The sequence below is a fragment of the Lytechinus variegatus genome, chromosome 2 (assembly GCF_018143015.1).
Source record: "Lytechinus variegatus isolate NC3 chromosome 2, Lvar_3.0, whole genome shotgun sequence".
Taxonomy (NCBI): domain Eukaryota; kingdom Metazoa; phylum Echinodermata; class Echinoidea; order Temnopleuroida; family Toxopneustidae; genus Lytechinus; species Lytechinus variegatus.
The window spans coordinates 37,228,510-37,241,478 of NC_054741.1; the positions used below are offsets into that span (position 1 = coordinate 37,228,510).

Consider the following 12,969-nt stretch of genomic DNA (forward strand, 5'->3'; position numbering starts at 1 on the left):
CCCACCTAATGAATATTCAACGTGCATATAACTGTTTCCAAAAAATATTGCAATTTTTTTTAACTTAAAAATTCAATAGCTTTGTTATCCGATTTTGATGACATTTTCATAATTTTGCACTGTGAATTTCAATTAGATATTTTATTTAGATATAAATATTTTCAGCGGGAAGCATCCCTGTAACTATCACCATCACTACTAAAATCAAGATTAAAGAGAATGATAACAGGTCCCATTAATCACCTTACATACTCCCAAGCTTAAATCTCTCATAATTGTTTTATTTATACAATGTACCTTATAAATCTTATGTGTTTGTATGATGTGTATGCTGCGTGCTGCTGTGGTGTTAAATATCTTTTTACATCCATCCACTATACAAGGAACATTCATCACAGGCTCTTCTTTGAGCTCATCCTCCGAGGGACAAACGATTACAGGGTCGCTCCTCCCACTAGCTTCCAGCGTCTCCATGGTTACATCGAATGCCCCATCTGCGTCATGTCCAAACTGGTGACATTTTTTTCAGTCTTCAGTGGAGTCTGTGAAGATAAAACAAAAATGGAAAAGAATGTTTGTGAGTTTCATAATAGGCCTACATGCGTGAAAGTTACTCTCTTGTTACGTTACCCATCATTAATCCAGAGATAGGTTGGCTGCAGTGTGCTCACCACCTTGCTCAAACACAAGTTCTCCTGGTATCACATCAGACTCGGGTCTAATGATTAATCATTATTCATCACTGCAATAGTAATCCATCATTCATTAAATATTTCATTAGACCTAGAGGGTAAAGTGAGTTGGGTGACCCACAAGGTCTCTCATGGTAAGACGGTAAACTTAGGAATCACTGGATGCCTTATGAAATATATGCATTAATTGCATGTGCTTGATGTATGGTATTCACAATGTGCCCTCTTTATCATGCCGAACACAATAATTCTCTTACAATTCATTAAAATAGTGTAACTATTCGAGTATGTACACTACCATTCAGATATCTTTGACTCAGTGGACCAAATCTATTGTTTTCTTGTTTTTACAGGTAAAAGGCCTACTGTAACGGCAGCAGAATTCTGGGATCAATGATATACCATGATATACATCACATTACCGTACTTGACATTGTTCTGATCACTTTAATACCGGTACCACATTTTTTTTGTATAGCAAAGTTTTATTAATTGAAAATGACTCACATGATTGACAGCCATTGACTAAAATACCTTTTGCAGTTCTTCATCGACGCAATGTACTGCAAAATTTCATAGTGTTCCCAATTGGAATTTGTTACCTTACAATGTAAAAGTTTCTTCAACTTAATTGATGTGCACAAAGTATTCTTCAACTTAGTTTCTTCGACAAGTAATGTCTTAAGGCCTGGTCCCATTGCACTTTTAATACGGATGCAGAGAGGATGTAAAACGGAAAAGAATCTTGACATCCATTGGAAAATATTATGTATCCGCTGTGTACTTTTTGCGTACGTGTTTCATACGCTCTGTATCCATCGAGCATCTATCCATTGTTTACCCATTTTGTTTATTGTCTGGAGCGGATGAAAATGGATGGAGTCACCCCAAAATTTTGCTTGACTGCTGTATCAGTTATGAGTATGTTTTGTGTCTATCGGCCAGTATCTCCTTCTTTCTCCTCTCTCCCTCTCTATCTCTCATTTTCTTTTCCTCTGCTCTTTTTCCCTCTCACTATCCCTCATTTCCTATCTTACTCAGTTTCATTCACTTTCTCAATGTTCTACACATATGTGTTGGTGTGATCGTGTATGCTTATGATGGATGAGGTACAATTTCTTTTAATTATAGTTTTTTTAACTATACTTAATCAAAATTTGTCTTGTTTGTTTATATTATTTCTACAGGGCCCCATTCTCGCAAGCTTTGCTTTCCATAGGGTCCTTCCAATTTCTAAGTAAATTTTGCATGTAGGCAATTGTAGGCCTATTTGTTTTAATTGAGTTTTTAATGGAAAATGAATGATTTGAATCAAATTAAATAAAGTAAATTTGTAATTGCAAGGATATATTCTGGGGCCCTTAACACAAAGCATAGCAATAAACGTAAAACATTTTTCTACGTATGATTCCACACTACAATGTACAATCAATCGTAAAAATCAAGCGTGTGATTAATCGCTAACCTTTGTGTTACGGGACCCTGAAATGAAAATGTGAAGACACCACTGAGAGGCAACTGTTCAGAATTAGATTAATATGGCCTTCCATTGGAAATAACACAAAACATTAATATTTTTGACTTCCAACTACAAATTTGGTATCAGATTAAAGATAGAACATTCCTCTTCACTGTTAGATAATTGAAAAATAAGAGTGCAATGTCATTGTCATGTAAATACATGTACAAAGACAAGGCCAAAAAATATTTCACAACAATTTTTCAAATTTACACCTATTTTCTTCAGTTATATCTCAAAGTAGCTATTGTATGAAATAAAAAAATTAAATAAAGAAAATGTGAATTCTACTATTCTGCAGGATCAAAGTGATACTTGGTTTTGTTATAGATCTTAATGGTAAAATGACACAGGTCAGAGACGTTCAGACTTACATTATGTGAAGAATCTTTATTTGGTCTTATATTCTTATGTTAATTTATTTCACAATCAATACCTTAAATCAGATGCAAGCAAGAATAGCACACACAACATTTCTTTATTTTTTGTGAGAAAAAAATTGCATAAGTTCTGGTTGATTTTCTTGACCATAAACCCAATCCAATTATACAATGTTAAAATGTCTGACTCTGTACTGTACAGAAATGTGATGATTTTGGTCATTGGCAGACTATACAAATTATCAAAATCACAAATATGCAATTAAAAAAATTATGTTTTTTTATTATGATTAAACACAATAGGCCTTATACCTAAAGCTATTTCAGGTTGTATATTTGGCAAGGTATGGCTCATCAAACCCATTCAAAACTTAAAATTACAATTACTAAAAAAATGTAATTGATTATGTAATTGATGAAATTACCTTCTAATTGAGGCCGACCCCGATACTTGGTGAGATAAAGACTTTGGAAGTTAAAAAGGCAACGCAAAAGCAAAAATCACCATGTAAGTTCTGACACGTACTATGCAAGAACAAAAATGGCAAGAATGCTGAATGTAGCGCAATATTAAATGTAAACAGATTTCAACTGTCTAACTCACACACTTCATACTCAGATATATAGGCCAACTGTAAACGCTGTTATTTTTGCAGGATTAATTTTTCGCGCTTGGTGGCTTCAAAACATATTCAAAGGTTCTTGATTTCATGCTGCACACTCCATAACCCCAAAGTCACTTTCCTATCTGTGAATGGTTTTAATCAACATTTCAGCAACAAATATGTTGCTGTACACACGCGAGACCAAGGAATTTCCAAACACCCCCTAAACAAGTTTTTCTCTGTGTGCAAAATAACCCCCTAAAAATTTATTACGTGATTAAAGATAATTAGCAGTATTATACTAATTATTTATAATCACGTAATAAATTTTAATATTTGTGAAATAATAATTTTCATCTATAAATTATTCTTCAGAACGGCATCGCTAACCGGATGTACGTCATACATGAGCGGTTCAAGGGTCGACCCTAATATTGTATTTGCGTTGTGTATATTTGGATCGAGGGATCTACATGTACATGACATCGGTCTGGTAAGAAACCTTTATTCTTTAACATTTTAATTGACTATTTTTTTAAATCTTCCTACGCATTAGGCGTAGGAAGGTGTAGAGTTTAATAAAATCACAACCATTTACGTGATTTTTAATAAAAAAGACGAATTTCCTAGGGAAATCCATCTTTGTTTACAATTACATGTCTCTTATACATATATGAAGGGCGATTCAAGACTCCAACGATGAAGAAATATATCTACGGTATGTCAAAGTATTTGAAAAAGACATCATCATGAGTCCTCAAGAGATGCAAGAGCCAAGAGTCGTAGGATGAGTGGTTTGTAGCATTCTAACCTTGTTCATTGAATGAGTGGTTCGTAGGATGAGTGGGCGTGGCCAGAGCCAGATAATGTCAAATTGTAGATCCTGATGAAGAGGAAAGGCCTAGGCTGTTACTGTTAGCAGTACACCTATGGTATGTCAGTATTTTTGGTGATGTGGTGCCATCTACACCTTTGTCAAGGAGATTTCAAAATTTGAACAATCAGACTATGTGATATAACTGGTGAATTCGCTCTTGTGCTATTGGAACACATTTATCAAGAGTTCGTGATAAACCTATTTACTTGTGTACATAAGAAATGGTACATAAAAGTAATAGCAATGTCAACTGTAGATAGTTACAGAGGCACTTGAATGTTGTTTGCAATGTTTTTGGAGAATGAAAAATTGAAATGCCATGGTATGAAATAAAAACGAATTGTATTCTACCAAACCTTCTCACTTTGTGATACATATTACGAAAATATACCCCCAAATCAAAATAATTAAAAACTTACTAAAATAGAAATTCTGCAGGCTTTTCGCGGGCGTCTGTCTACCGTTACCGAAGCGAGAGCAAATATCGACGCGACTAGACTATTGATAGAGTACGTTGAGCTAGCTAGCTAGTAGCGCTAGCAGCTGCAGCTATAGCATAGAGCTCTTCATCATCGATCATCATCATCTGGTACGGGATCGGATGAAGGCCTGCAACTCCCGGTCGCTTCTTGTATGATTGATTGGTCACTGAAAACTACTACTTCATGAGCTCTTGCCTCTTGGTATACTAGTATTAATTGCTATATTCAGTACATAAACACAAGTCTGTATCAAAAGCCCGGATCAAAACCAAGGTGTTGTATTAGCCAATCACATTGACAATTTAAAATATTACTAACTTGTTATTAATTGTTATCATAAGTGAGAACCCATGCAGGATTACCTATATCTCCCATAATTAAACTTTTAAGTCGATCCACCCTAGAGTTTATTCAAATAAAAAGAGGAAATCCAACATAGAGCTCTTCATCATCATCATCATCTGGTACGGGATGAAGGCCTGCAACTCCCGGTCGCTTCTTGTATGATTGATTGGTCACTGAAAACTCACTTCATGAGCTCTTGCCTCTTGGTATATATTAATTGCTATATTCAGTACAAAAACACAAGTCTGTATCAAAAGCCCGGATCAAAACCAAGGTGTTGTATTAGCCAATCACATTGACAATTTAAAATATTACTAACTTGTTATTAATTATTATCATAAGTGAGAACCCATGCAGGATTACCTATATCTCCCATAATTAAACATTTAAGTCGATCCACCCTAGAGTTTATTTAAATAAAAAGAGAAAATCCAACATAGCTAGAGCTCTTCATCATCATCATCATCTGGTACGGGATGAAGGCCTGCAACTCCCGGTCGCTTCTTGTATGATTGATTGGTCACTGAAAACTACTACTTAATTCATGAGCTCTTATACTCTTGGTATATTAATTGCTATATTCAGACGGTATAAAAACACAAGTCTGTATCAAACTGGGGAAATTTCTCAGTCGCCCAAGAAACCTATTTATATCCCTGTCGCTGCAAACATGATTGCGAATTGTATTGGATTGATCCGAGCAGCGAAGAAGTATTGAGGCCATTTCAAGTATTAGTGTTTTGAGAATTTTATTTCAAAGGGAAAGAGACGGGAGTTCGAGTTTCTAGATTGAAAACACTTGGTTATTAATCTGTACACGACGAAATGACTATTCAGGCGTGAGGCGTCCGTCACGCACCGTCACAGTCGTGAGTTTCGCTGTAGGCCAACAAAACAATATACATGGTTATTATTTAAGAGCGTTAGAAAATCGTGATCAAATTTACAACTGTTAGAAAAACACCGAACTGGAATATCCAGGAGACCGTTTCATCAACATTTGCAATCTAGAAAAAAAAATACTTTTTCGTTGATTGTGAGAACCATTGGGGTTTACTGTAGCTGTTTTTACTTTTAGATATAGACTCTGGCTGATAAGGCGTCCAACGTACAGGTCGATCTTTCATGAAAAACTCCAGAAGATATTGTTAAAATGAAGAGGCCAAGAAATTTGGTTTAAGTTTTTAATTTAGTTTTCCTTTAATAGAATTAAAGTATCTCGTCGACAAAACTACAAAACCATCACTCACCACCACTGGCGTAAATCCCAGGGGATGGGGGATATACCCCCACACTTTTCGAGGAGGGGGGATGGCCTGTACAAACATCCCCCCACTTTTTACGAAAGAAATGAAAAAAAAAATCACAAGAGATAGTTGCTTTATTGGTAAAAATTCTTGCTGAAATACCGCTTAAATAAAACAATATTTTATTGAATCATAAAATGCAAATAAAGAGCCAGTTCACCATTTCCAAACAAAAAACTTATGTCCTTATAATAACATTTAAGAGAAACCCTCGTTTCTTCCAATTCATCAATGTTGGGGTCTTTGGGAAGGGATTAAGATGGAAAGTCAATTTTTTTAATGTAATCTCTAATAAAACCATTGAACCATCATGGGGTAAGAAAAATAATAATATTGGAGGGCCGGTATTTGCCATATGGACATACAGTGGCGTAACTACGGGGGGGGACATACCCCCCCCCCTCTCCATCGGCTCACCCCAAAAGAGGGGGAAAAGGAGAAAAGAGGGAGAAAGGAAGAGAAACGTAGTGGGAAAGAAGAAAATATTATTCATTATAATGTTATATTATAATTATGTTATGTTACGTACTAAGAAACATTTTTATCATAACTGAATGAAACATAATTTGCCCAGGGCCTACGTCTTCATTGTTCCTGGTGCTCGCATTGTCTGTTTACCGAGATATATAATCCTGAAGTACTAAAACATCCCGTTTTCAAGTCAATATAAACCAAATATATTTCCTAGCACTTGAGTTATTGTTTTATGTAGTGACATTTGCTTCTTTTACATGACTCAAAAAGTGATTGCCCCATGTTAAGGTCTTCGTATATATGAAACATTTCCTGTCCGTGATTACGTTCGCATTAGTGGATTGGTGAGATATGTCTGCTCTTCATGAATTCCTAAAATCAGTCCTTAAAATGTCCCTTCTTCTGATCTGAATATCAAAAAAAATTTCAGCTCGCGCTTCGCGCTCGCTTCATTTGACTAATGAAATACGTATGGTCCCAGTTACTTCCTACAAAGAAACCTTAGAATGCCCCACTTCAAGTCTAAATTTTCAGCTCGCGCTTCGCGCTCGCAATATTTGATTAGTGAGATGCGTATGATAATCATATGTTTACAAGCTTTGCTTTTTAATAGGTTCCTCATATTTCACGTAATTGTATATTTTCTTGTTAAATACTACAACTATGTATTTTTTGTCATCATGTATTCATAATTGTGTTCAAGATGTATGTTTTTGTGGAATGTGAAACAATAAATCAAATCAAAATCAAAATCAAATCATGATTGCACTGACTACAAAAAGTGTTTCATGTGTTCAGATGTAATTCTAATAAAATCAGCAAGCGCTTGGCACTCGCATTAGATGACTATGGTGAGATATGCATACTCTCAATGGATTCCTAAAATATATTCCTTAAAATCTCGCTGTTTGGGGTCAAAATATGCGAAAATTTCAGCTCGCGCTTCGCGCTCGCTTTGTTTAGCAAGACAGGTACCTGTCGTGTTTACACAAATTTGATTATGTCCCTTTTTAGGTGTGAATATAAAAAAAAATTCAGCTCGCGCTTCGCGCTCGCTTTATTTGATCAGTGAGATACATATCCGTTTAATGACATTGTCCTTAAAATTTCTCAATTAGGTCAGTATAACTGTCAAATGAGCGCCCACTCAGTGATTCAAAAATTTTGCTGGTGCCCCCACAATGCCGTGACCCACGGTACACCACTGTGGACATATCAATGACAATTCCTTGCATATCTAAATACCTGATTGATTGCCAAACAATGGCAAAATATTTTAGTCATCCCCCACCCATCAACACGGATTTACGCCAGTGCTCACCACCCCCCCCCCCCCCGGACAACAACAGTAAAACGTTTAATTGTCACATTTTCACGAAGGGAACCAACATGCTTTCACCAATAGAGGCAAATCGATTGTCAGATCATTCAAAGTGACCGAGAGCGCAGACACTTTTTTTGTTTACAGGTTTACATATTTGAATATCAATAGATACTGGTTGTAACTTAGGTTATATAAATCAAAAGTCCAGTAGGCAGTTCTTTAAACGTATATACAACAGACATTTATTAGTTGAGACGCAACAACAAAGATCACTACTGCGTCATCTTGGTAGCAGCCATAACTTTCTCCATGCAAGTGGTCACGTGTAATAACAAAGTATAGTCTACGCTTGCAGACCTTTATCAGTTATCACCACACCTCCCTTTCTTTAAAAAGGTTTATATACACATATATAATACTTCTTAAACTACAGAGTGACAGGGTGGACTACCTGTACACTTACAACAGTACTAGGGGATTATTCTGCCCCTTAAAGCTGGAGTACTGTCGCTGTCAAATATTTTAACATGCAACCTTACAGTTCATATATATTTCATTTTTGCTGTTTGTATGATGCGACAATTCGTTAACCGGTAGAGACATCTGTTGAGTTGAGTTTTGTGATAGCGATAAATTCAATCCCGTATTGCTGATTAACTTTAACATGCAAATTTATATCATGCACATGCAATCATGCAGTTATCATGGGGTTGTATTAGAGTTCAAACCATTTACAGTTTCAAAGTTATTTTTGAACTCATGTGGCTATTTACAAAACGAAACGCGAAAGTTTTTCTGTTTAGTTCGCTTTCCTCTATTTACAAGTTTAAACGATCTGGCGGTTTAACGACTCGTCCGCTTCTGGTTGTTCGGGATGGTGACGAAGATGCGCGAACATCAGATGCTGGTTCCGCTTCTGTGCTGTCATCTAGCTCGAAGTCATCCTGTGTTGGTAATGGAATAGACTCGGCTTGGTGTCTGGGATCTGGCCTGAGGTGACGTCTGTTTCTGCGACGTATCTCGCCTGTGGCTGTTTCAATTTGGTATGATCTGTTATGATTATTGACAGACTTTATGATACCATGTTGTGACCAGGTATTAGTTTTCATGTCTTGGAGTATCACATGATCTCCAGGTTTTAGCTTTGGCAAGTCATGAGCATGTTTATCGAATCGCTCTTTTTGTTTCACCTTCTGCTCATCCTTTCTTCCCCTCACAGATTTAGTATCAATCTGTTGGTTATTGAGCAAAGTATCAAGCATGGGAAGGTTTGACCTAATCTGACGATTGTACAGAAGTTCTGCTGGAGATTTTCCGCATGCTATTGGTGAACTTCGATAGACTTGTAAAGCTCTGTGGATATCTTGTCCACTGTGTTGTGACTTCAGTATGAGATTTTTGACAATCTTCACAGCATTTTCTGCGAGGCCATTTGATTGTGGATAATGTGGACTCGATGTGGTATGGTGAAAATCCCATTCTTTTGCAAAGCTTTTGAATTCTTGGCTTGCAAATTGAGGACCATTATCCGACATCAGTTCACATGGTGTACCATGACGAGCAAATATTGCTTTCATGTGATTAATCACGGCCTTGCTTGTAGTTGAAGTCAAAGTACATACTTCAATGAATTGTGAGTAGTAGTCGACGACGACCATATATTCTCTTTTGTTCAAAGTGAATAGATCTACTGCAATTTTTTCCCAAGGACGATTAGGCACTGCATGAGGATTTAGGCTTTCAGCCTGTTGTTTTGGTTTGTACATTAGGCATGAAGTACAATTTTGGACCATTTCAGTGATGTCTGCATTGATTCTTGGCCAATATATTACTTCCCTAGCACGTTTCTTACATTTCTCAATGCCTAAGTGACCTTCGTGTACTTGGTTTAGTATGTACCGTCTCATGGAAGTTGGAATTACTATCTTAGAACCTTTGAATATGATTCCATCTGCTTCAGAGAGTTCACTTCTAATGTTCCAGTACTGTTTTATTCTAGCTGGACATTGTTGCTTACTTTCTGGCCAACCATTTCTGATGGTGGCTAGCAACTCTTGAAGCTCTACATCTTTTTTGGTCTCTTCAACAATTTCTTGTCTTTTGTTTGATGTTACTGGCATTGCTTGTACTATCATATCTACATAGACTCTGATATCTTCTTCAGTTTCAACATTCAATTCTGCTTTTGGATCTACTGCTCGTGACAGTGTATCGGCAGTGAACATGTACTTTCCAGGTGTATATGACACTTTGAGATCATATCTCTGTACTCTGATTAGTAATCTTTGAATGCGTAGAGGACAATCTGCCAATGACTTAACAAACAATGGGATAAGTGGCTTGTGATCTGTTTCAACTTCTATCTTTTGACCATAGATATATTGATGAAATTTTTCACATCCGTAAGTGATAGCTAAGAGTTCTTTTTCTATCTGAGCGTAACGTGTTTCTGCATCAGTCATAGCTCTTGATGCGTAAGCTATTGGATGCCAATTTTGTTCATGTTGCTGTAGGAGAACTGCTCCTAGTCCATTTTTTGAAGCGTCAGCTGATATCTTTGTGGGTTTTGTGGAGTCATAGAAATGAAGCACTGGTTGACTCATTAGAGCTTCTTTCAACTCGCACCATGCTTTTTCTTGTTCATTTTCCCACATCCACTCTACTTTCTTGTCAAGCAAAATACGTAGAGGTGCTGACCTTGTTGATAGGTTTGGAATGAATTTTGCTTGGTAATTTATCATCCCCAAGAACCTTTGTATGTCCTGTTTACAGGTTGGTCTTGCCATGTTTCTGATGGCAGCCACCTTTTTAGGATCTGGTCTGACTCCATCTTGGCTGATCAAGTCACCAATGAAAGTCATCTGGTTCACATTGAACTCACACTTGTCTCGATTGAGTTTCAGGTTTGATTTTTGTGCGATGTCTAGAACTTTTCTCAGACGATCGTCATGCTCTTCTTGAGTGCTTCCCCATACCACTATGTCATCCATCATGGTATTGACACCAGGTATATCTACGAACAAGTTATGTATTATCTTGTGAAATACTTCAGGAGCACTGCAGATACCAAAAGGTAGTCTCAAGAATCTATATCTTCCGTACGGAGTGATAAATGTACAAAGCTTGGAACTATCTTCATCTAGTTGGATTTGCCAAAAACCACTTGATGCATCTAATTTACTGAAATACTTGGCTCCAGCAAACTGAGAGGTTATTTCAGCTCTAGAAGGCAATTTATAGTGTTCTCGTTTGATTGCTCGATTAAGATCACGCGGATCTAGACAGACTCTGAGTTGACCATTCTTTTTCTTGACTACAACAAGAGAAGACACCCAATCTGTCGGTTCATCAACCTGTTTGATTACATTCATGTTTTCCATCTTATCTAGTTCCTCTTTTAGTTTCTTTTGGAGTGGAAATGGAACTTTGCGACATGCATGTTGAACTGGTTGTGCATTGTCTTTCAATGTAATGTGATGTTTGCCTGGAAGACATCCTAATCCTACAAATACATTGTCATAATCTTGCACTACAGTTTTGCCTGTTTTAATCTCTGTTTGTTTATCAACATGATAGACGCGTTTTACTAGATACAACTCTTCACTCGTCCTGAGACCTAGTAATGGTTGACGATTTCCAGGAATGATGAAACATTGAACACTGTGTTTAATTCCTTTGTACTCCATTTGGACATAACAACGACCTTTTACTGGAATGTTAGTCTCATAGTAACCTGTTAACTTCACTTTGGCTTTTTGTAGTTTTGGTTTTGGTTTCAATTTGTGATAGATTGTTTCAGGGAGAGTGTTAGCCTGAGCTCCAGTATCTATCTTGAACTCAACTAGCTCATTATTGACTCTCAAATTGACTTTCCACTCTTCCTTTGATTCATGTTCCTGTGAATCAACTGAACAAATCATGAAACCATCTGAATCTACCTTTAAGTGTTGCAATTCATTGACTTTTGCTACTGGGGTACGACAACACTTAGCAAAATGATTTTGCTTACCGCACTTTTTACATGTTTTACCTTGTGCAGGACATTTTTCTTTGGTATGTCTATTACCACATCTTGTACATGTTTTATTGTTAGTACGATCTTGAGGTTTTGTTTGTCTTGTTTGGTTTGACTTTTTACCAGAAGATTTCTTATTCTTGCTGAGAGAATCAACCGGAATTGAGGCATTTTTCCCGGTGGAACTCAACGCTTGGGCCTGCGTTCGAGTTTGTTCAGCAACCCGACAAACTTGCAACGTTTTATCCAATGTGAGATCATCTAGCCTCAACAAATGCTCTCTTAGACCATCATCTAAGATACCACAGATAATTCTGTCCCGTATAAGACTCTCTTTCAACGAAGAAAACTCACACGACTGTGCACGACTTCGCAATTCAGTTGCATACTGATCAACACTCTCATGCTCTAATTGTGATCTTGTGAAAAATCTATGTCTCTCATACGTTAGATTACGTTTTGGCATGCAATATTCCTCAAATTTGTCCAACACTTTCTCAAGCTTCATGCTCTCATCCTCGGCAAATACAAACGTATTATACAATTCCAAGGCAGCATCACCAATTACGTGTAGAAGCATTGATGTTTGTGACTTGTCATCTTTTTCTGACATTCCTGAGGCAACATTGTATAGAGTGAATTTTTGTTTGAATCTTTTCCAATTCTCGGAAATATTTCCCTTTAAGTCAAGTGGAGGAGGTTGACTTAGATTTGTCATGTTGTCTGTTGTTGTCTTTGTTTCTGTGTATCGTTAATGTTAGTAACTTTGTCTTACTTTTTTAGTTTAGTAACTTTAACATACCAATATCACTTGTGCATATACTCATGAACAGTATAATAATTAGCAAGTATTTGTATCTTTCCAACAATTATGTTTGCTCAATTATACTACTTTCACTGAGATATAATGTTCATGTCCCATAAACGTCACGCTAACTGTCCGTCATAC

The 12,969-nt window shown here is 36.7% G+C and overlaps 2 protein-coding genes across 2 annotated transcripts in view; both read right to left on the bottom strand.

The window, feature by feature from the left end:
• Positions 1–4,576, bottom strand: part of LOC121408011 (ATM interactor-like) — a 21,973-nt gene extending 17,397 nt beyond the window's left edge. The window contains exons 1-2 of the mRNA XM_041599310.1: positions 4,493–4,576; positions 298–542 (exon numbers count right to left, since the gene is read on the bottom strand). Of these exons, the coding sequence (XP_041455244.1) occupies positions 298–474 (177 nt within the window). The 5' untranslated portion in view covers positions 475–542; positions 4,493–4,576. The remainder of the gene's footprint in view (positions 1–297; positions 543–4,492) is intronic.
• Positions 4,577–8,823: 4,247 nt separating this feature from the next.
• Positions 8,824–12,738, bottom strand: LOC121406797 (uncharacterized protein K02A2.6-like). Its single transcript, XM_041597666.1, has one exon. The coding sequence runs from the start codon at positions 12,736–12,738 to the stop codon at positions 8,824–8,826; it is 3,915 nt and encodes a 1,304-aa protein (XP_041453600.1).
• Positions 12,739–12,969: the final 231 nt, after the last annotated feature.